This window comes from Orycteropus afer, unplaced genomic scaffold (genome assembly GCF_000298275.1).
Source record: "Orycteropus afer afer isolate SDZICR_OR568_19922 unplaced genomic scaffold, OryAfe1.0 scaffold00569, whole genome shotgun sequence".
Classification (NCBI taxonomy): Eukaryota; Metazoa; Chordata; class Mammalia; order Tubulidentata; family Orycteropodidae; genus Orycteropus; species Orycteropus afer.
In genome coordinates, this window is record NW_006922156.1 from 933,627 (window position 1) to 958,237 (window position 24,611).

General features: G+C 45.6%; 1 protein-coding gene across 1 annotated transcript in view; it reads left to right on the plus strand.

Annotated features, from left to right (window-relative positions):
- Positions 1-24,611, plus strand: part of DMRT1 (doublesex and mab-3 related transcription factor 1) — a 139,399-nt gene that overhangs the window by 75,859 nt on the left and 38,929 nt on the right. The window contains exon 4 of the mRNA XM_007955983.1: positions 11,299-11,446. Within this exon, the coding sequence (XP_007954174.1) occupies positions 11,299-11,446 (148 nt within the window). The remainder of the gene's footprint in view (positions 1-11,298; positions 11,447-24,611) is intronic.

Consider the following 24,611-nt stretch of genomic DNA (forward strand, 5'->3'; position numbering starts at 1 on the left):
GTTCTGGTCTCTTAGCAACTCAGAAGTGATGAGATTTAGTGGTTACTCTGTACTGGTATGATCCTGTGAACATAACAAAAGAAATACCCTATTTCCAAACAACGTCATATCACAAATATAGGGGCTAGGGTTTTAACACATATTTTGGGGGGAACACATTTATTTCCTTAATAGCAGTAGAATCCAAAATCCACTTCAGTTTTTCAGACAAAGTGGGAGACATATGCATCCTTGTGCTTGGTATAAGTCACCAAGCTGCACTGTTAGGACTTCCAAGATAATGTGTTTGGTTCCCGTGAGCTCCAGGGTAATTCTGGGCTGAGAAAGATGATGTGACTTGTCCCAGGAGCACATCTGATTAATGGCGAGCTAGGTCCTGAATGGAGGCTTCTCACTCTGGGCAGGTGCTCTGTATGTAGTCAGACCAACTCGTGGTGCACTGGACTGCCTGCCCAAACCCATCGCCCACAGTACTGATGGATAATTGAGCCCTGGTTGCCCATTTTCGGGCAAACTGGTCAGGGGCTGCTGTCTGTCAGTAGACGGAAGCTGGCTTTTTTCTTTGGAGGGTTTATAGGGACTTTGTTGTCCTTGTTGTTAGCTGCCATCAGGTTGATTCTGACTCGTAGTGATGCCATGTGACCAAGGAGAACTGCCTCACAGGGCTTTCTAGGCTGTCATCTTTATGGGAGCAGATCACCAGGTCTTCCTCCCCACAGAGCTGCTGGGTGGATTTGAACTGCTGACCTTTCAGTTAGCAGCAGAGCTCTTCACTGCTGTGCCACCAGCGCTCCTTTGTAGGAACGTATTTTAAACATTTTTCAGCAGTTTCTTTCCTCAGGAAAGGGGTTTTACAATAGATATATTTGCTTTGGGCTCTAAGGGTTAACAGCCTTCATTTAGTTTCTTGAAAAGGAATTAGGGAGACATCAATGTCTGTTGAAGACTGAAGAGATTATTTTTTTATACAGGTTCTGCTGCTGTGTTGTGGTGTATTTGTTTTGATTCTGGCCAGTTGAGCAGACTCTGTAATTCTAGTAATTTTATAGTTGCTTATTTGAGAGTTTCTGGGTAGACGGTCATCACAGAAAAATACTGATAGTGATACTTTCCTTCCCTTTAAACACTTTATGCTCTAATTCGTGTTTTCTTAGTGTGTCCTTCAGCGTAGGCAACAATGGTGGATGCGAGGTCCTCACCTCATCTTGTTTCCTGGGATGTGTCTGGCAGTGACTGTGGATAGACGGGGTATCACCAGGGCTGCTTTACAGAGAGCTGAGAGAAGTAAGGGCGGGAGTTTTCTTAAAGCTGATTTACTTGGTTCAAAAATCTGTTTTTATTGAGCCTGTACCCTTCCAACTCTTTTTCTTTAAATAAGTGATTATCTTATTAGGTATCAGGAATTCCTTGCTTTTGGAAATGCTCTTACTTAGCCATATAAAAAAAGTTGCCAGCTTTATTCCTGTCCTTCTGTACCCCTACCTCCCCCCACTTTTTTTTTTTTTTAAATGTCTTTTCCTGGTCTGTGAGATCAGAGTCTGGAAAGCACTGTCCTAGTCAGTGTGCCACTGGGGCAGTGAACCTCTTCAAGGTCTTCTGGGTTTTTCTTTTAGCCACTGTGGTAGCTTGGATGGTGTAAATGGTTAGTTAATGAGCTCAACTGCTAACTGAGAGGTTTAAAGTTGGTGTCCAGCAAGGAGCACTTCAGAAGAAAGGCCTGGTGATCTCCTTCCAAAATAACAGCCACTGGAAACCCTGTAGAGCACAGTTGTGCTCTGACACACACAGGGGCACGTGCGTCGGAGCCGACTCCATGGCAGCTGCTAACTCCAGACGCGGCTCTTTGCAGATGAGCACGCTCATTTTTCCCTTTCTCTGTGGCAGTCGATTTAGTCTGTGTGTGCTAGTCTGTTCTGCTTATGGGACTCCTGCACAGCCACCCCAGATGGCTTCTGTGCCACAGATACACAGGGAGGATGCAAGGATTGGGCCTCCAGGTCCAAGGCCAGCCTTAGAGAATCTTCTGTTTAAGGAGGAAGTCACGATGGGTCACAGAAAGCTGATCATTGTTGTCAGGTGCTGTCGAGTGGGTTCCAACTCATAGCAACCCTCTGTGCAGCAGAATGAAAGAGTGCCAGCCCTGTACCATCCTCACAGTCATTGCCATGCTCCAGCCCTTTGTTGCAGCCTGTGTCAGTCCATCTTGTCGAGGGGCTTCCTCCTTTTCACTGACCTACTTTACCAAGCATGGTGTCCTTCTCCAGGGATTGGTCTCTCCAGTTAACATGTCCAGTGTATATTAAGATGAAGTCTCAGCATCCTTGCTTTTAAAGAGCACTCTGGCTGTACTTTGTGTGAGAGATCTTCTGGCAGTCCATGGCATATTCAGTATTCTTCACCAACACTGTAACTCAAACATTTCAGTTCTTCTTCGGTCTTCCTTACTCATCATCACACAGCTTTTGCATGCATGTGAAGCAATTGAAAATAACATGGTTTGGGTCAGGTGTACCTTGGTCCTCAAAGTGACATCTTTGCTTAAAGCTAATGAAATGAAAATGTCAGGCTCTCCTAAGTTTGAGGGTTGTGTTGTGTCTGATACAAACTTTCCCTTAAGTGGCCTGTCAAGTCTTAGCCATGTCTGTAATTTTCTCTTCTGAAATACAATTCCTCACTAGAGGAATTTCTTCTAAGGAGAAATAACAAGTCAGAATCCTGGCAAGAAAGACCTGGCTATTTACTTCTGAAAAACCAGCTATTAGAAACCTCGTGGAGCACAGCTGTGCTCTAACACACACAGGATCACCACGAACCAGAATCGACTCCATAGCAACTGTTACTGTGGGTGGCAGGGGTAGTACAAACGATTAACATACTCGGCTGCTAACTGAAAGGTTAGAGGTTCAAGACCACCCAGAGTCCACCCAGAGGTGCCTTAGATGAAAAGCCTGAAGGATCTACCTCCAAAAAATGACCCATTGAAAACTCCACAGAGCTCAGTTCTCCTTTGACACATGTAAGGTCCCCAGGAATCAAACCTGACTCTGCAGTTCTCTTGGGCCTGCAACAAGAAAAGTTTTCTTTGGTGGGCTAGCCAGCCCTGTAAGGAGCAATTGTCATTCTCTGCTGTCCAGTAAACCCTCAGGGCCCATCTGCCAGTGCACATGCAGTCCCTGTTGGCTTCCTCTTTCACCTAACTCACACAACGTTCGTGAAGGAATTGAGATGATGGTGAACAGTGATAATGACAGCCATCATCTGGTTTCTGACACCTTTCCAAAAGGAGTGGCTGTTTGTTGCACGGCTTATGGATGTTTAGGACATGCAAGCTTTTGATTCTGCTGTGAGGGCTGTCCTTTATAAGAGCGGGGGCTGCGGTGACTGTAGGTCTTCCTCATGGCTGTCTGGAAAGGGTGGCCTGACCCTAGGGCCCTCGACTCAGTATGATTGGAGGCAGAAGGAAGTGTATTGTCAGTCTGTTGTGCTTTTGAGGTTGCTGCTTTCCCTGTTCTCTGACACAGTAGCATCAGGTTCGTTAGTAAGATGGCCATGTGGAGATTCTTTAATCTGCTGGAAAATTCCATAATTAGATCACAGTTTCTGGAAGCTTTCAGATTCTGTTTGGTCGGGCTGATGACCACAATCTTATTTGCTGTTTTTTTTTTCTTGTCCATTAAGTAAATAACTTTTTTTCCCCTGCTAAGTAGGTGTGGGGAGCTCTGGTAGCATAGTGGCTAAGGCACTTGATTGCTAACCAGAAGGCTGGCGGTTCAAACCCACCAGCCACTCCCCGGAAGGAAGGTTGGGCAATCCTACTTCCGTAGTGATACTGCCTCGGAAACCCAAGGAGGGGTCGCTATGAGTCAGGGCTGACTCGACGGCACATAACAACAACAACAACAACAACAAGTAGGTGTGAATATGAGAGAAAATTAGTTGCTTTCCAGAACACACACATACATGGGTCACTGATGCTCTGCTTTCTTGGGGGTCTGTATTTCTGTGGCCTGTTAAAAGACAAAACCAAACTCAGTGCTGTCAAGTGAGACCCAACTCATAGCAAGCCCTCCTTGGGTCTCCAAGGCAGTATCTCTATGGAAGTAGATTGCCCAGTCTTCCTTCCGAGGAGTAGCTGGTGGGTTTAAACTGCCAGTCTTCTGGTTAGCAATCAAGTGCCTTAGGCACTATGCCACCAGAGCTCCTTATGGCCTGTTAAGTGCTCCTTGTTAATTGAATGAAGACTAAATCTAGGGAGAGAGGCCATTTTGCCTTATTTTTGTATTATCTTAGTAAAATGATAAGAAAACAGAGGTACAAAACATCTCCCCCACATGACATAGTGTAAAGATCGTTGTTCATACATTTGTTGCTCATTCATTCAGTATTTATCCAGTGCCTCTTCTGTGCTGGCCCTGTGCTGGGCAGTTCCAGTCCTCAGGGAGCTCACAGTGGAGCAAGAGAGTAAGAACTCAGGCGACACACTAGAGTCTATCTTTGTGTCCTAGGGCTGCTATAAAAAAATACCATGGATGGCCTCAGAGAACAAAAATGTATTGTCTCTCAGTTCCGAGGCCAGAGTCCAAATCAGGGCATTGGCTTTAGGGGAGCCCCTGGTATTCCTTGACGTTCCTTGGTGTTCCTTGATGCCTGTCTTTCCCTGTGTGTGTGTGTGTATCCGTCTGTTTGTGTCTGTTCTTTTTATATAACTCAGAAGTGATTAGGTGTTGTTGTTGTTGTTGTTATGTGCCGTCGAGTCAAACCCGACTCATAGCGACCCCTCCTTGGGTTTCCGAGGCAGTATCACTACGGAAGTAGGATTGCCCAACATTCCTTCCGAGGAGTGGCTGGTGGGTTTGAACCGCCAGCCGTCTGATTAGCAGGCTAGTGTCTTAGCCACTATGCTACAAGACCCATCAAACTCTGGTCTGACTTCATTAACAGAGCAAAAGAAACCCCCTATTTCCAAATAGGTCACATCCACGGGTATAGGGGTCAGGACTTCATACATGTTTTGGGGAACACAATTCAGTCTACACCACCATCTAATCATGATTGTGATCCAACTTTAGGGGTTTTCTGGGGAGAACTCTGATGGGAAGATGGGCCCTGGGCAGTGAGGGACTAAGGTGGGGCAGGGAGGAGTATTTTATCACTGCTATGATTTAGAATTGGTAGAGCACAGTGATGATTCAAAGCACATGATGTTGAGCAAGTTTTTAACTGTTTTAGAATTCTTCAGATAGTGCATCTTCTGTATTGTACTCACCACCCCCTCCTTGTTACACCTTGGATCCTGTGGTCTTCACTCATCGGGTGCACTGCCTCCATAGGGTGGGGGGGACATTTAATAAGAAGAGTGAGAAATAGGCAAAGAGGTATTATCTACTCATTCTATTATTTTTAATCTTACAGTGGTAAAATCTATGTGATAGAACATTTCCATCTTAACTACTTCTAAGCAGTACCATATACCCTGATACTGCATTCACCATGTTGTGCCACCATCAACACTATTCTTTTCCAGAAGTTTTTCATCACCCCAAGCAGAAACTCAGTGCCCCTTCAGTAATAGCTCCCCATTGCCCCTACTCCCCCAGCCCCAGGAGCCACTAACTTCCGTCTCTGTGCATTTGTCTGTTCTGGATATTTCATATAGGTGAGATCAGACAGTAGCATCCTTTGGTGTCTCACCTAATTCACTCTTCACTTTATTTTTCAGACCGTTTTATATCACAGTCATTCCTTGTATTAACTCCCAGTTCTTATTAACCCACCCTAGAGGATGGCAGGCTATCATGACTCCATGTCTTGAATGTTCATACAAAACTAAAATATGTGAAGGCCCAGAACTTTTTTTTACGCATGTGTGCCCGCACGCATGTGTATGTAGGATCTTGAGTAGATATTTCAACTTTTTAAAAAGTAGAACTTCAGACAATATACTTCTCTTTCAAATAGCAAACCATTATTTATGTAGCTATTTTTTTTTTTCCAATTGTGATTTGAGTGAACATTTACAGAGCAAATTCATTTTCCATACAGCAGTTCATATACATTTTTGTTTCATGACATTCATTGCAATCTCCAGCAGCTCTCTTCCCAGTTGCTCCCTGTGGTTACCTTTTCCCTGTGTCCTTCTTTCCTATGCATTCCTGCCCTCTGAGCTATCTCCCGGTGCAAATGCCATCCTTCTCATCTCCCATGAGTGATTGTTCTAAGGAGTGTACCTGCCTGGTATAAATCCTCACTTTATATGCCTGTCTGTTGTTTGGTTGGAAGCCACAGGAGTGAGTTCAATGCCAGGCCAGAAGGGTCATTAGATGTCTTAGGCTCAGTTCTTTAAAGAAGCAAAACCAGTAAAGCTTATATATATGTATGTATATATATATGGAGAGAGAGATGGCTCACACAGTTATAGAGGCTGGCAAGTCCCAAGTTCCTGGATCAAACATCAAGCTGGAGGTTTCTCTCAGCTCACACAGCTGCAGGGGCTGACAAGCTCAAGATTGGCAGGCAGTATAATAGGCTACTGACTTTGGCAGATGATGAATCCAAGATTAGCAGGCTCACAGGACAGTTGTAGACAGTATGACAGGATTCAGATCAACAGAAGGTTCCTGAATTTTCCCAGGATGTCCATTTATATATTAAAAGCAGACCACACCCTTGTAGACAGTATGACAGGATTCAGATCAACAGAAGGTTCCTGAATTTTCCCAGGATGTCTATTTATATATTAGAAGCAGACCACACCCCTAAGTAAACTCCGTTTCAACTGATTGGCTCCTCAAAGCATATACATCAGATCTCATCATGGGAATAACCACATCATAACTGCTTCAACTACTCAGAATCATGGTCTGGCCAAGTTGACACACAACCCCAACTATCACAGTCTTGGGAGTTTCACCAGTCTCCATCAGACCAGTAAGTGTGGTCTCTTTTATGGTTTTGAGTTTTGTTCCACATTTTTCTCCCACTCTATCCAGGATCTCCTGCACTGATCCCTTTCCGAGTAGTTGAGAGTGGTAGCCAGGTCCCATCTAGTTCTGGTCTTATGGACATGTAGGTGTAGCTAAATGTTTTGTTAAAGTATATGGTGGGAAGGTTTTTCTGTCCTACTCTCTGTTACTAGATCGCAGCATACCTGTAAAAGGGCTAAGGGTTAAAGGATAACAAACTTGAAAGAGGGGTCCTTGAGAATAACTGGGGTCTCTGGGTGGTACAGAAGGTTAGTGTTCTTATCCACCAAGTGGTACCTTGGAAGAAAGGCCTGGTGACCTACTTCTGAAAATTCAGCCATTGAAAACCCTATGGAGGACAGTTCTCCCCGACATGTGGGGGCACCATGGGTCAGAATTGACTCAATGGCAACTTGAGTATGAACCCTGCCTGCCCTGCAGCAGGGAACCCACTAGAGAAAGGTAGATGTGGTAAGCAGGGCAGTTGTTGAACAACCATGATGTATCAAGTGACAGCTGCTGTTCCATTGAGTTCTTCAACACAACCCTGTCAGGGATTGTTACCCCTTGTGAGTGGAAAAACTGCAGCTCAGGCAGGTTAACTTGCTAGGGTTAACATAGCTGTTACAGGGGAGCATGAGCCCCAGTGGGTCTGACCACAGAGGCACCGTAGTTCCTGTCATATAACCAGATGTCTTAGTTTTCTTTGTATAAAGCCTTGAAATCCTGGAAAATCACTAAATACCGGTTCTGCTGTGTGCCTTCCCTGATCCATCCATGCACAGATACCCACACACACACCCATACACACACCCATACACACACAGATGTGCTTTAGGGAAATTGGTTTTTGGTTAGGAGTCCTTGGGGGGGGGTGCAAATAGTTCATACATTGGCTGCTAAATAAAAGCTTGGAGGTTCAAGCCCACCCAGAAAACCAAAAACAAACCCGCTGCGATTGAGTCCATTTTGACACATAGCAACCCAATAGGACAGAGTAGAACTGCCCCATAGGGTTTCCAAGGCTGTAAATCTTTACAGAAGCAGACTGCCTCATCTTTCTTCTAAGAAGTGGCTTTTGGGTTCAAACCACTCACCTTTAGGTTAGCAGCTGAATGCTTTGACCACTGCACCACCAGAGCTCCTACTCCACTGAGAGGAGCCTTGAAAGAAAGTCTTGGCAGTCTTCTTCCTAAAAATCAGCCAGTTGAAACCCTGTGGAGTAGTTCCCCTCTGACACACATGGGCACATGAGTTAGAATCAGTCAATGGCAGTTGGTTTGGTTTGTCATCGTTCTTATGTTGCTTTGGTTACTTGGAGTTGGATCTTCTGTCATGAAGTTAGACTCTCTGTCATGGCCTTAGAGTGCAAGGGCCAGTTCACACCACTAACCTTCTGCAAGGAGCCCTGGTGGCACAGTGGTTAAGCACTCCACTGCTAATTGACAGGTTGGCAGTTCCAACCCACCAGTGGCTCCATGGTAGAAAAGCTATAGCAATCTGCTCCCATGAAGATGATAACCTAGAAAACCCTGTGGGTATTTCTGTTCTGTCATATGGGGCTGCTGTAAGTTGAAATCTACTCTAAGGCACCTACCAACGACAGCAAGCTCCCCACCCTTGCGAGTTGGGTGTGTCTGTCAGTGGTCACCAGCCTGTGCTGGCATTGTTATCACCGGTTCCCGGCAGGTGCGCAAGTGCGTACCTGTGCTTATGCTTAGAAGGTGGCCCGGGCGATCCCACTTTCCCCTCAAGCTCAGTCTTCATCAGCTAGCGTTCATACTGCTGATTTATGCCAAAAGTATTCTCATGTTACTGACAGCTCATGTGTGACATGAATGTAATCCATATTTCTTAGAGCAGCTAATCCAAAGCACCTTATTTCCCGATACTGCTGATGGGGCTATATCTCTTGTGTCACAGCCATTGAGATTGGGATGGTAACATATTGTTTATGGGTCACTAGCTTTGTCTAAAACAGTAGGTTGGAACAGAGTAGCAAAGGTTAATTAGGTTTGTCCATCAAGGTAAGGACGGAGAGCAGCAGCCTCATACTTCTGTCCTAACCTCAAAGCTCCTGAATCATCTTTGCTTCTCATTTTCAAACCATCCCCCGCTCCAAAAAAAAAGTTTCTTATTTGGTCTTAGAAGCAGGAAAAACGTGAGGCATTGTTTAAAGCCCAAGGCATGCAAGGGTCTTGAATAATAAGCAGATACCTTAATTTAAAATTAGGAAGGAGCCTTGGGTCAGGAGATGGAACTGTCTCGGGCTTCCCAGAAGGACTTGCCTTGAGCCCTGCCTTCTCCTCTTGATCTCTTTGTGAGCAGAATCACGTTGTTGAATGTGCCTGAGCAGTTTCTGTGTTAAGGATTCTTCCATTACAAGGATTCGACAAGATAACACGTAAGGTGCCTACAGTGTGCTTTCAATGCAGGCTTGTTTTCTTCCTCTGAAGTTACATTAGTCCTAGAGTCAACCAACATATTCCTGGGAAAATTACAGTTTTACAGTTTTTACAATTACAAATATCCCCAGTGCTCAGCAGTTAAGCCCCCTTCATGTACTTTATTTTATTGTCCGTTGCGATCAAGTTGGCTTCAACTCATAGGCTACCCCGTGTACAACATGAAACATTGCCTGGTCCTGCATCATTGTCACAATTCTGGCTGTTTGAGGCCACTGTTTTGGGCACTGTGTCAGTCCATCTCGTAGGGGAGTTTCCCTTGCTTTTGCTGGCCCGCCATTGCACCAAACATGATGTCCTTCTCCAGCTATTGGTCTCTCCTGGTAACACATACAAAGTAAGCAAGTTGAAATCTCAGATAGTATTCTGTTATCCCTAGGGCTGTCATTGGCTGATTTTCAGAAGTAAATCACCAGGCCTTTCTTCCTAGTCTTAGTCTGGAAGCTCCTCTGAATCTTGTCCCCCACGAATGACCCTGCTGGTGTTTGAAATACTGGTGGCATAGCTTCCAGCAGCACAGTTCCATGTATGCCACCATATTGTGACACATTGGCCGATGGGTGGTAGATACATATTGACAGAATCCAAATGGTCTCCAGACATCTGGTGAAAAGAGAGTCTGGGAAGCAGAGATCCCAGGCTTCTGTCCCTTGCTCCAGGCACAAGCAGAGGATGGGGTAGTATGGATGCTGAGTGACAGCACCCAGCACCTGTCCCACATACCACAGCAGTTCACATGCATGTGTGTTTGCGTGCTGCTAGTTTGCAGTCATGCCCTGATACTCTCCTAACAGCACCGCTGTCAGAAAACTGACAGGGTGGAGTCAGCTGTGAAGAGGTCAGTAACTTGTGTCTTGTCAGACACTCCGGGGAGTGCCACAGTGGTTGGTGTGGTTCCCCCCTCACTGCACCCCTGTTCTCTTGTTGCTTTTGTTAGGTGCCATCAAGTCATTTCCAGTTCATAGTGACCCTACGTACAGCAGAACAAAACATGGTCCTGCACCATCCTCACAATCACTGCCATGTTGAGCCCACAATCGCAGCCACTATGTCAATCCGTCTCGTGGAGGGTCTTCCTTTTTTCGTTGACCTTCTGCTTTACCAAGCATGATACCCTTCTCCAGGAACTGTCCCTCTTGATAACGTGACCAAAGTATGAGAGTCAAAGTCTAGCCAGTCCTGCTTCTGGGGAGCATTCTGGCTTTTCTTCTACAAAGAGATGTGTTTGTTCTTCTGGCAGTCCATGGTGCTTTCAGTACTCTTTGCCAACACAATTCAAATACATCAGTTCTTATCTGGTCTTCTTAATTTTCTAGCTTTCCCATGCATATGAGGTAAGTGAAATACCATAGCTTGGGTCAGGTATACCTTAGTTTAGTCCTCAAAGTGACATCTTTGCTTTTTACTGTTTTAAAGAGGTCTTTTTCAGCAGATTTTCCCTGTGCGATACGTCATTTGATATCTTGATTGCTGCTTCCATGGGCATTGATTGTGGATCCAAGTAAAATGAAATTCTTGACACTTGAGTCTTTTCTCTGTTTATCATGATGTTGCTTATTAATCCAGTTGTGAGGATTTTTGTTTTCTTCATGTTGAGGTAGTCTCTAATCTCCGTCTGTTCTCTTAGTGCTTGTTAAATCAAGCATCATACAGTTGGAGGGGTTTTTCGGGGTGCTATAGGGGGAACCCTGAGATGGAAAAAGTGCCTTCCAAATGTTCAATTCTTGCATTTCTAGGGCTGAGAAACTGGCAGGTGAGCCTGAAGAGACTTTCACCGTCCTTGAATTTATTCCATGTGATGAATCAAGCCCTGTTGTCTTACTGGGCAGTGCGATGTCAGCCTCACACGCTCATTCTTTCTTCCCCAGCAGATGAAGGGTGCAGAGAGCCGCCACACTACCATGGGTTCCCAGTACCGGATGCATTCCTACTACCCACCGCCCTCCTACCTGGGCCAGAGCGTCTCCCCGATCTTCTCCTTTGAAGAAGGCCCTGCCTACCCGGAAACGAAAGCCAGTGGTAGGGTTCTGGGCCCCCAGGCTGGTTTGGGGTGGGGAGGGAGGAGACTCGCATCCTGGGCCATAGCGCCCTCTAGGGGCTGAGCAGGGAGCAGCACCTGGAAAGCTCCTGCTGTAAGAGACTTGCATAAGCGCCATTGAAAGTTCTAGGGACTGGGGGAGTTTGCTTTGCTTGTTTCTTAATGCCACTTTTTCCTTTCTGGAGACCCAGAGTGACAACAGTCAGATAACACCCCCATGAGAAGCTAAACACATGTTCGGAGGGTAATTCTGATACAGTAGCTTAAGTCTGATTTCCTTGTCAAGTGGGTTTCTATTAAATACTCGTTTCTCAAAGATTATTTTAAAATGGAAAGTAATAAACAGTTCATGTGCTCAGCTGCTAACTGAACAGTTAGATGTTCAAGTCCACCCAGAGGCACGTCGAGAGCAAGACCTGGCAGTGTGCTTCAGAAAAGTCAGCCATTGAAAGCACTATGGAGCACAGTGCCACTCTGACCCACACAGGGGCACCCAGAGTTGGAACTGACTCCATGGCAAGTAGTTTTAATACAATGGCATAATAAAACCTCTCTGAATCCAGTAGGCCCCAGGATTTATACAGTAGCAATGCAGGTAACTCAAATGCAATGGGTTTAAAAAAAAAAAGTGTTATGAACCAACCCCAAACCAAAGCCACTGCCGTAGAGTCAGTTCCAACTCACAGTGACCCTAGAGGACAGAGTAGAACTACCAATAGGGTTCCCAAGATTGTAAATCTTTATGAAAGTAGACTGCCTCCCTCGTCTTTCTCCTTTGGAGCAGTAGGTGGGTTTAACCACTGACCTCTCAGCAGCTGAGCACTTCAACCACTGTGCCACCAGGGGTCCTGTAATGAACCAAAACACTTTGAAATACACAATTCCTCTACTTTGATTTTAACCTTGTCCCCCACATTTACACTGGGAGATAGGCAGGTCTTCTATGGCTTCCCATTGTTTTGTGGGTGATGTCTAAGCAGCCGCTTTTGACCTAAGCGAGAAGTGTACACAACCCAGGCAGTGAGTGGAAATCAAGACTAGCAAGTGACTGGGAAGAGACTGATCTTCTAGACTTTACCCTGTAATAAATGGAATAACGTTTGTTTTCTCAATAACTTGATTCTGTATAGAACTTGAGACTTTGTAAAGCCAGTGTTTAGAGAGATGAACATCTGAACCACGCTTTGATTGCCAAAATCAGAGCAATAAAGTCTTAAAAACTTGGGCAAGTATGTTTTGTTGTTGTTGGGTGCTGTCAGTTCCAACTCGATAGTGATCGCCTGTGACAGAGTGGAACTGCCTCATAGCGTTTCCTAGGCTGTCATCTTTGTGGAAGCAGGTCATCGGGTCTTCTCCCACAGAGTTGCTGGGAGGGTTCAAACTGCCACCCTTTCGGTTAACAGCTGAGCATGTACTCACCATGCCATCTGGGCCCCTTAAAGTATGTTGTACCATACATAGTAAAGAAAAAGGAAAGGCTTCTGTTACTACGATGTCTGTCAAGGAACTGATTAGTTTGAACTGTATAGAGACTGAAGTGCGTTGTTCATTGAGCTTTCACTTTCATTAATAATCACTCTCCATTGGAAATGGACAAGAATGACTGAATTATAAATACTCCCCCCATACAATTATTACTGTATAACAGTGTGTCAGAGTAGAACTGTGCTCTGTGGGGCTTTCGGTGGCTGATTTTTCAGGAGAAATCACCAGGCCTTTCTTCCGGGGTACCCCGGGTGGACTTGAATCACCAACCCTGCAGTCAGCAGCTGAGTGTGTTAGCCATTTGCACCACCAGTCAGCATGGTTCATACTGTCCTTCTGTCATACGGCCTTTTTTCTAGATATTTATCTGGGTTGTAAACTCCTTAGGGACAATGAACACATCTTACATATGTTGTAGCTGCTGTGATGTCTTTTATTTGTTAGTATTGAATGAATGAATGAATGACAGGTACTCTTTGGAAGTGACTGTGCCCTTTGTAGTAACACAACATGAAAGGCAGGTTCCTTAACTCCTCCTTTGTCTGATGGGGCTGGTCACACTCTGGGGACAAAGCAAACTTTGTTCATACTGAGCATCAGGAATGACAGTTAACTTTCACAGAGAAATTGCCTGAGCTTCTTGCTTCAGAAACACTGGAGTTCTTGAGACAAAGGTGGAAATTCAGAACCAGGACACTGAGACCAAAAAAAATAAAAGAACATTTATTAGAGCAGAGAGGATTTGGAGAGGAGCAGTAGGCGTCTGAATTTATGGCAGGAAAGGAAGGGACTCAGAAAGAAGGTGGTTACCATCCAGGAAAGGAGACACCAGCTGTCCTAGTGTGCATAGGGACAGCCTGGGAGAAATCTTTCACAGCTAGGGCTGCTTCAGACTTTTCTGGTGCTACATACGTTTGACAGTATGGTGTGTGAGGAGGGCCCAGGCTTAACCCTGTGTTGTCCTTGTTGGGTGCTATGAAGTTGATTCTGACTCAGAATGTCTGTGGGATGGAATAGAACTTCCCCTTAGGGTTTCCAAGGCTGTCATCTTTGTGGAAGCAGATCACCAGGTCTTTTTTCCCATGGAGCCATTGAGTGGGTTCAAACCTCCAGCTGTCAGTTACAGCCAAGCACTTACCCATCTGTACCACCAAAAACAAAACACCTGCTCCTGTCCAATCTGTTCCAACTCATAGCACCACCAGGGATCTCTGTAAATGACAGAATGCACGAGAGAGGGCAGTATGAGTCCTCTTCTCCGTTCCTTCCTGCCCCGCGTGTCGAAGCTCAGGCAGTTCTTATAAGGAAGAAGAGGTCTTAGAGATGTCAGAGGACTGTTCAGGCTCTGCCACGGATTGTATGGCAAGCTTACTGGAGACAAGAACACTGGCCCCTTTCTTTCCCTGCCCTAAGGAAAGCTGAATTTTGTTTTCTGCAACATGCAGAACATGTTAAGTTTAAGCTTGGCACTTTAGGAAAAGACATATCGTTTGCTAAATTTCAAAGAGCACTTGTAATAAGCCCCTTTTCCTTATGTGACCTTTTGATTCTCAGCCTTTGCTTTGAACAGAGAGGCACAGGGCCATTCAGTGGCAATGACTGTGGCAGCCAGCATGTGGGCTGGAATGGAGCTCACTCTGGGAGCACCTGCACCCCACTCCTGCAGGGTGTACAGTGATCACGGAATGTCTACAGGCTTTGGTTTCTTCTGGAAAAGGGGGAAAAAAGAGTAACAGATTTATCTGTTTTTCTAAATGGGTCATATATAAAAAATATATAAAAGCATGGCATAAACTCTTCTTAAGTAAAACATGCCACCATGTGTTGCATGTTTGTTTCAGCAGGGGCCTGGCAGTGAGCTGCACAAATGCAAGTGATTCGTGTCATTGCTATGGTGGTTCTTAGCTGCTGCTACTTGACCCTGACTCATGGTGACCTCATGCATAAGAACAAACCCCCCCGACCTGCACCATCACCTGATCAGTTGCAGATTAGGCCGTTGTGATCCGTAGGTTTTTCATTGGCTGATTTTTGGAAGTCGATGGTAGCCAGGCTTTTCTTCCTAGTCTGTCTTAGTCTAGAAGCTCCACTGATGCCTGTACCACAACAACACACAAGCCTCCAGTGATAGCCAGGTGGTGGCTGCACATGAAGTGCGTTGGCTGGGAGTCAAACCCGGGTCTCCCACATGGAAGGTGGGAATTCTACCACTGAACCACCACTGCTCCCATAAAGACTTATCAAACATCATTTACAAGACTTGTTATTAGTATGTCACATCCTTAGGATGTTTGCTGAGCCAGGTATCATGGTACTTTATGGAAAAGAGTCAGTAAGGAGTGAATAGAAACCAGTTGCCATCAAGTTGATGCCAACGCACAGCAACCTTATAGGACATAGTAAAACAGTCCCATAGCAGAAGCAGATCACTCAGTCTTCTTCTGTGGAGACATTGGGAGGTTCAAACCACCAGCCAGGACACCAGCAAGTCACTTTATAGCTGAAGAATAATCTAGAAACCAAGCTGAAATGCTGCTGGCTGGCTGAGGAAAAGCAGATAGTGCTATTCTCCAAGCCTCTCTTTCTTTCTCCTCTTGTTTTGAGAGCCCCATGACAAGGGCCTTTCCAGGCAAACTGTGGGAAAGATTGAGGGCAGCCGCCCCCTCACAGGTCTTCTGTGAAAAGTACCCGTTTGACAAGGCCACCACCAGGTACTTCCTAGGGGCATGTGTGTTGGGGGGCGGGGTGATACTGAGCCATGCACGGCAAAGGCCGCCCCCACCTCAGTGAGAATGATCTGGGTCCCCCCCCCCCCATTTCCTCCAGGTGCGTGGCTCACACCACCTGCTCCGAGTTCTCCCTCCTGCGATGGTTCGTAGTAGGGAGGGACCCGAAAGTCAGCCTTTCTCCCAGCCCAGAGTTAGGTTGTGGTAAAGTAACCCTGTGAGACCCATCTGACCCAAATAGATGTGAGAGGCCACCCCTGGGCCCCCAGCAGATCCTGGATCTATTCGTGTGGAATCTTACCTTTGGAGAGTTGGAACTTTACAGACTTCATTCATATGACTGTTTCTTAACCAGTAGGCAGCCTGGCGGGAGAGGCTGGGAGTGGGTTAGTCAGTATTCACAGAGATTGGAGATTCAGGAAGAACTGTGAGTCCTCAGAGCCTTCTTGCTAGTGTTTAAAATCCCATCAGCAGATCATGAGTAAACAAAGTGTGGTATGTCCATACAGTGGGGTATGAGTCAGCTGTAAGGAGAACCGAACTTCTTACACATGCTGCAACATGGATGTGAAAAGTGACTCCAAGTGAAGTCAGTAGCTGACACAGCAGGCCACATGTCGTATGATCCCATCTGTGTGAAATGCCCAGAATAGGCAGATCTGTTGAGACAAGAAGTAGAGTGGAGGTTGGCAGGGACGGGGGGAGGGAAGAGGAGGAGCCACTGCTTAGGGACAGTTCTGTGAAGGGTGATGGAAAGATCTGGAAACACTGTGGTGGTGGCCACACCGCATGGTGAGCACAGTATCACTGAATTGTACACAGGAGGAAAGTTGAAATGGCATATGTTGCGTTTTATGTATTTTTACCATAGTAAAAAGCCAACAACAACCCGTTCCTTACTGGTCTAGTATGAGAGGTGGACCTTTTCTTTGTTTTCTGATACCTTTTTTCCCCTCTCCATGAACAGCCCCCCATTTTCATTTATGGATGGAGCATTAAAAACAATGACAACAAAAACACCTTTGTGACGGCCTTGGTTGCCACAGTAAAACCACCTTTAATTCTGTGGTTACATTTGAATTTTCTTGAACTCCATTAGAGGGAGTGAAGTGCAAATACTAGTATTTGATGAGGCATACATTATAAAGTAACTAGTTACTAGGTTTGAAGTTTTAAGTGCACACAGAAACACAATTTAAGTACCTCTTAGAGTTGTTCTTTTTTCTGGTGCTGTTAGCTGTCATAGTTAACACGTTATTTGATTTGTAAATTAGTGTGAATGAAAGGCCTGCCCATTTTCCCCAGATAATCTTTGAAAAAGACACTGTTTTGCACTCTGTCTCCTCTGTTGGTAGCTTATTCTGAGTGTCTTTCACATCTTTAGCTCATTTTTGAAAAATTACAAGTCCAGCACACAGGTCACCTTGGCAGGGTTCTTAACTGGGCTAAAGAGGAAAGTCTAGGGCAGGATGGGAGAGAGACGGCACTGTTCAGAATTCCTGCCGAACCAGGTTGGAAATGATGCCTGGAAAATGGTGCTGGTCCAGGTTCCCTCCCTCCCTCCCTTTTTTTCTCTTCCTCCCTCTCTCCCTCCTTCCTTCTCTCCCTCTCTCTTTGTTTCATTGTAACTATATACACACCACAACATTTCCAGTTCACATTTTCCAGGTATACAACTCAGTTATGCCAGTTACATTAATCATGCTGCGCAGCCGTCATGCATAATCGTCACCAGATTTCCCATCACCATCAACAGCATCTCGCTGCTTCCTAAGCATTGCCCCCTTTTCCTGCCCACCCACCGCTGGTAACCACTAATGAACTTTGGTCTCGATGCATCTGCCTGTTCATCCTTTTGTGACTGACGTATTTCATGCCACATAATGTGTTCAGGGTTCATCCATGCTGTAGCGTGTAGCAGAACTTCATTTCTCTTTATGGATGAGTAGTACTCCGTTGTGTGGAAGGACCACATGGTATGTCTCCATTCATCTGTTGATGGACATTTGGGGTGTTTCCACCTTTTGGCTATTGTGAACAGTGCTGCATTGAACATTGGTGTACAGTTCTGTTTGCAGAGCCACAAGCCCATGTTTTCAGTGCTAATTTTAATTCACTGGATCCAAAGGTGACATTGAGTCCCCCACTGCCTACCCATTTTTTGGACCCCAGTTGCATCTGTGCACATCACACATCATCAAGGCTGCTGTTTCTGCTACTCGCTTCTGTGACCATTTGTATTTAAAATGCCTGGAGAACCAGTGTTCCTGTGAGCACTACTTGGATAAGACAGTAGCCATGGATTAGAGTAGGAGTCCCTAGGTGGTACAAGGAACACAAGCTACTGTTAACTGAATGGTTGGAGATTTCATTCCACCTAGAGGTGCCTCACAAGAAAGGCCTGGCGATCTGTTTCCGGAAAACTCAGCTACTGAAAACGCTGTAGAGACCAGTTCTGCTCTGGCACACATGAGGGCATGTTGACTCGGAGTCCAAGCCGTGGTCACTGGTACTGGTACCGGTCGGGTTAGCGCATCCAACATCACTCTTAACATTTCTTCCTTGGAGTCTGACTTGGATCCACTGGGCCTCGGCGAATTTTTTTCCGCGTGTGATGTGAAGTCACTCAGGAGTTGATTTTCCCCTGCTCTGCTCCTGGAGGCACGGCCAGGGCCAAGTACAACTTGAATAACCTTCAGGAAAGCCGTGCTGTCCTTCTGTCGGCCGCTGTCTTTGAAAATTGCCTGCAGAGTTAGTGAGCAGGAACAGTTAAGATTTACAAACAATGATGAAGCTTGTCAGGCATCTTTCACCATCCATCACCCCGTGCCGCGGCCGGGCAGCGAAGTGTTCTTCATAAAAACCAGCTCAGTGTGAAATACACCGCGCCGCAGTGTTTACTGCCCTGAAGCTCGTCAGCGGCCCTTTATAGTAAATCCAGCTTGCGCTGTGACATTACAGTATATCACTGCCCGGCGCTGTGGGGTTTACACTGGGAATGGGTGCAGTGCACACCAGATGAGGTGTCCAAAGTGAGTTATGTCAGAATTCGGCTGTTAGATGGGGATAGCTTTGGTTTTCTGAACACTGAAAGTTAGCTTTATATGTATTGATATTTATATATAGGCGTATACTTCCCATCTTGCACATATACACAGGGTATACAATCGATGCCGAGGTCAGGTTCCAGCTGGTCTTGTGATGTAAAGAATAGTGACCGGATTTTATGTACCCTCCAAACTGCTGTTCATTGAAATCGGCATAAATGGATCCTTTGGGGGTGGGAGGAGTAATGATTAAGCTCTCAGCTGCTAAGCAAAAGGTCACCGGTTCAAACCCACTAGCCGCTCTGTGAAAGAAAGATGAGGCAGTCTGTTTCTATAAAGATTATAGCCTGGGGAACCCCATTGGGGCACTTCTAAGCTCTGTCCTATAGGATCTCTCTGAGTCGGCACCAGCTCAACAGCAGTGGGTTGGGTTTGGTTTTTGAGAGTAGATGGCTATTTCATCTCAGGAGTGGGTTTCATTTTGCTCTATGTAAAGTGGTCGTGCATGCCATCCTTTCTTGCAAAGATGAGGAACTTCCCTCCTGCGACTGTTGGGGTACACTGGAAGATCCCTCGTAGTGATGAGGGTAAAGGGAAGAAACCCCCAGGACTGTCCCTAGCTCTTGCTGGGTCCCTGGCCTGCCCAGCTCTCTGAAGTCAGTTGCGTATTTATTACTTGCTTCCTGGGTATCAGAATCCCGATGCTGCCTCTGTTATCTTGCAGGATGCTGTGCCCAGGAGGAGATTTATGGGGTTTTAGCTTAAATCCGCAAAGTAAAAGAGCACACTGAATTTATTGCATGACCAGGTTTATTTACCTCCACCCTAAAAGCGCCGATATTAAAAATGAGCTCCATAAAAAATAATATTCAGAGATAACAGCAGGCTCTGAGGTCCCACGATCATCTGCTTACTAAGACTCACATTTGAAAATCCTCGGTTAAGTGAAGCACTCTTGTGGTCTTGGCCCACCTGGCTCCACGTTGAGTCCAGGGTCTCTCTCCATTTATACCTGCGTCAAGGCTGGGCTAGGTTTTTCCTCCACTCTCAGTGCAGAGATAAACATAGGCCCTCTGCTCTTTTTCTGGCTGTTTCCTCTTAGTTGCACTGTCTTTCTTGATATTGATTCATCAGTGTCTCTCGAAGCAGCACAGGAAACAGTTGCAGGTGCACGGTGCCAGCCTCTAGGGGGTGGTACAAGAGCAGAAGCCTACCATTGGTGTTTGCTCCTGGTAGGGAGGGCCTCAGTGGCCCAGAATCAGCACAGGGTTGGCGCTTACCTAGGCTGCAGACCCAACAGGTATACTCATTTCATTAGGGTTGAAAGATAAAATACAGGATGCACAGTTAAATTTAATTTCAGAAAAACAACAAGTAACTTTTTAGCATAAGTATGTCCCAAATATTTTATTATACTAAAAAATTATTTGTTATTTCTGAAATTCAAATTGAACCTGTATTTTTATTTGTCCACTGCGCCCTGGTATGGCATAGTGGTTAAGTACTCGACTGTGAACTGAAAGGTCAGTGGTTTGAACCCACCAGCTGCTCCATGGAAGAACGATGAGACAGTCTGCTTCTGTAAAGATTACAGCTTTGGAAACCCTATAGGACAGTTCTACTCTGTCTTATGGGAGCTCTGGTAGCATAGCGGCTAAGACACTTGCCTGCTAACCAGACGGCTGGCGGTTCAAACCCACCAGCCACTCCTCGGAAGGAAGGTTGGGCAATCCTACTTCCGTAGTGATACTGCCTCGGAAACCCAAGGAGGGGTCGCTATGAGTCAGGTCCGACTCGACGGCACATAACAACAACAACAACTCTGTCTTATAGGGCTGTGATTCCGAATTGACTCAAGGGCAGTGGCTATATTTTTGTTGTTGTTGTTAATTTGGCAGCTGTATAATTCATCATGTTATTTCTGAACCTCAGTTTTAGGGCCCTGGGGCAGAAGGAATGGAGTCCTTGGATGGTGCAAACAATTAAGCTTATGGAAAGTTGGTACTTTGAGTCTGCCAAGGGGTACTACAGAGGAAAAGCCTGGCAGTCAACATCTGAAAAATCAACCATTGAAAACCCTGTGGAGCGCACTTTTATGCTACATGCATAGGGTCTCCAGGAGTCAGATTTGGCTCCGTGGCAGCTGGTTTGATTTTCTTGTTGGGCAGAGGAGCACAGTGCCTTCTGTGCACATATTCAGCAGCTTTAAGGATTGTTAAGTTTTTGTTTCTACGTGAGTAGTACAAGAGGCAGTGCTTGAACTGCTTCCTGTTTTGGTTGGAGCCATTTATGAATTTCTTGGTGAAAAGGTTCTAGATTATAATTTTTCCTTCAGTTTAGTAAATGCATTGCCTCTTCCTCTGTTTAGGTAACTCACAGATCCAGAAAGGTGCTCTTCTTTTTTCCTTCATATTTTACAGGTTAGTTACAGTAGTCTAACAGCAAATGCAAATATAGATTTCAGGTGCGTTTTTGTCAAACACCCCCTCCCTTGTAGTTTTGCCAGGTGTGGAAGTGAATCTTTGACGCTCCCATGCAGGACTAGTTCCTCCTCTCTGTGGCTTTCTTAATCCCCCCAGGGATATAAATGGACGGCTCATCCAATAAACAAGTAATAAATTCATTGAGTGCCAATTATGTTTCTGTGGGCCTAGCATTTTGCTCCAGGAGATGAACCGTGGCTGAGAGCATCACGGCTGTGATCCCTAATGTCAGCTGAGACTTGGAGACACACAACTTTCCTTTCCTGTGAAGACAGCTTGGCTTCTCAATTCTGCAGGGTAGGGTGGTCTTCTTAAGTATCAGGCTAGCTTGCTCTTACTACATGGTTGAGGACTTCTCCATAAACCTATGGGAGGGGATCCTTCTGTAAGTTAGAGAAGCCAGGATAGCAGTTAGACTCTGGGTATATATTGCGTGTAGACTACCCTTTGCCAGATGTGCTTTGCCTTGGTTACTTAATATGGCTGTAGATGTGAGATGAGTCTTGGTTAGTTTGTAGATGGCAGCTTCATTGAGATGTAATTCACAGCCTTTTAAACTATACAATTCTGAGGTCTTTCATGTGATGGCTCAGAAGGAAGACTGGGTGATCTACTTCCAAACCCAAACAGGGGTCGCTATGAGTCAGGATTGACTCAACAGCAGTGAGTTTATTTATTTATTTATTTTTCTTTGTTTAGTATCTGCAGCCATCACACTCTCTAATTCTAGAATGTTCTCTACCCCGAAAGAAAACCCACATTCATTTAGCATCACACCCTGTTTCTTCCTACCGGTGCCCCCAGCAACCACTAATCTACTTCCTGCCTCTGGATTTGTGTAATCTGGACATTTCATAAAAATGGAATCATATGTCTGTGGCCTTTTGTATCTGGCTTCTTTTCACTCAGCATGATATTTGCAGGGTTCATCCAGGTTGTAGCAGGTATCAGTACTTCCTTTTTAAGGCCAAATAATCCTTTGTACTCAGGGGCTTGGTTTGAGTTCCACATGTATCCCAGGACCCAGTAAGCTGCATCATAGCAAAACTGTTAGGCCATACGATCCTCAAGGTGAAATCAGTGTTTTGTCAGCTCAACACATGAATGTTATATGAGGAGCAGTGGCACCAACCATGTGAAAAGGGAGGACTTGGCTGTGTGTGGACATTGTGCTATCCAGGTGGTAGAATGTTTATATTTTATGTTAATAATAATATTATTATTATGCTAATGAGGCAATAGGAGCTCTGGTAGCATAGTGCCTAAGGCACTTGACTGCTAACCAGAAGGCTGGTGGTTCAAACCCACCAGCCACTCCTCGGAAGGAAGGTTGGGCAGTCTACTTCTGTAGTGATACCGCCTTGGAAACCCAAGGAGGGGTTGCTATGAGTCAGGTCCAACTCAATGGCACATAACAACAACAACAACGAGGCAGTGGTGGTTCAGTAGTGGAGTGTTCCTCTTCCATATGGGAGACCTGGGTTCTATTCCAGCCAGTGCACCTCACGCACAGCCACGCCCCTCTGTCCATGAAGCCTTGTGTGTTGCTAGAATGCTGAATAGGTTTCAGCAGAGCCCCCAGACCAAGACAAACTCGGAAGAAAGGGCTGGTGATCTACTTCCAGAAATCAACCAGTGGAAACCCTATGGATCGCACCAGTCTGTTGTGCATCCAATCATGGGGATGGCACAGGACAGGGCAGCGTTTCATTCTGCTGTGGGTGGGGTCTCCCTGAGTTGGGGGCTGACTTGATAGCAGCTAAGAACAAAGAAAAAATACTGTATTGTTGTCTCATGTCTCTGAGTGTCTCCTCTTCTTGGTGAGATTTTAGGGAAATAGGAAGCGGATACGGAGATTTAGGGGGCCAGTAGCAAAAAGACCTTAATGGAATATGTTCTCTGGTTTTATGGCTTAATGCCTGGTGTTTCTAAGCACTCACCTCCGAGACTGACCTGCTGCCTACTCCTGTCTAAAGGGAAGTTTCTCAGAGATGGAGAACTCACCAGTCGTGCCCACCCCACTCTCCAGAGACTTCTTTTCTATATTGTGGCTCTTCTTTTCTCTACCCTAGAATTTGGTTTCTTTTCTATTTTTTTCTCTCTCTGAATTTAGGAAGAGATTTTCAGATTTTTTGCCGTCTTTGCCCTTGAAATACTCTGTGTAACTAGGCCATTGAACTCTGATGCACTGTCTACAAATTAGAGTCTTTGCGTTTTCCTAACAAACATGGCATAGAATCTGGGCCTCCACACCTAGGGGCATGAATGAGAAAGCAACCTGTTGTTTACAGTGTTACTGTGAACCAGTGTGACTTGGTTGTAACAGTGTAACAAGGTAACTTCAGAGTAAACATACTTAGTTAGCATAGTTCATGAGCTAGTTCATGTGCATTACCAGTTACCAGCATTTGTCAAGGCAACTCATGGTGACCCCCACGTGTGTCAAGAGTATAACAGCTCCACAGGATTTCCACTGATTTTTTTGGAAGTGGATGCTTATCATGCCAGGATTCATAGTACAACAATGAGAATTCACATCAGTCCCTGATGGAACAAAATGCTACCTCGTCCTGCACCACTCCATGATCGGTTGGGGATCAAACCATTGTGATGCATAGGGTTTTAAATGACTGCTTTTTGGAAGTAGATGACCAGGCCTTTCTTCCTAGTCTTAGTCTGGCAGCTCTGCTGAAACCTGTTCAGCATCACAGCAGCCCGCAAGCTTCCACTGACAACAAGGGTAGTAGCTGAGTGTGAGGTGCTCTGGCCAGGAATTGAACCCAGGCCTTCTGCATAGAAGGTGAGAATTCTACCACTTAACCACTAGTGCACACATAAGGCTGTGTCTGGCTTTCCATTTTCTAGTTGGAATCAACTACAGTTTTTCCAGCCGCAAGTGACAAACACTAATTTTTAAAATACCCAGTTTTGAAGGGTGAATTGTAGCTGCTTATGTGTAAGCGGTGATCATTTTGGGGCAAGGCCTGGAGCAGAGACTGAAATCCTGGATGGTCCCTAGCAGATGCCTAAGCAGAAAGCCTGCCTGAGCCGAGAGCATGCCGGCAGAGAGGCATGGAGGACAGTGCCTGGCTGTGGCAGCCTCAAGTTGTCAATCACCCTTAATGTTTATAGAAGCGAAAAGTCAATGTGTAGTTTCAATTTGACATGACTCTTTGGGTTGAGAGGGTGTTATCGCTGGAGGGGACAGTTAAGTGGCTGTGCCCCCTGACAGCCTGTCTGGGGTTGCCTCCCAAGCTAAGTGCTTTTCTGATGAGAAATAGATACGTTAAATACCCAGCATAATTGCTGGCTTCCGCATACCAGTCTTGCCCGTGCCTTGTACAACATTTGTATTATCACTTGCCTGAGGCTGTTGAGGTTTATGCTGCAAAGAGAGTCCGTATG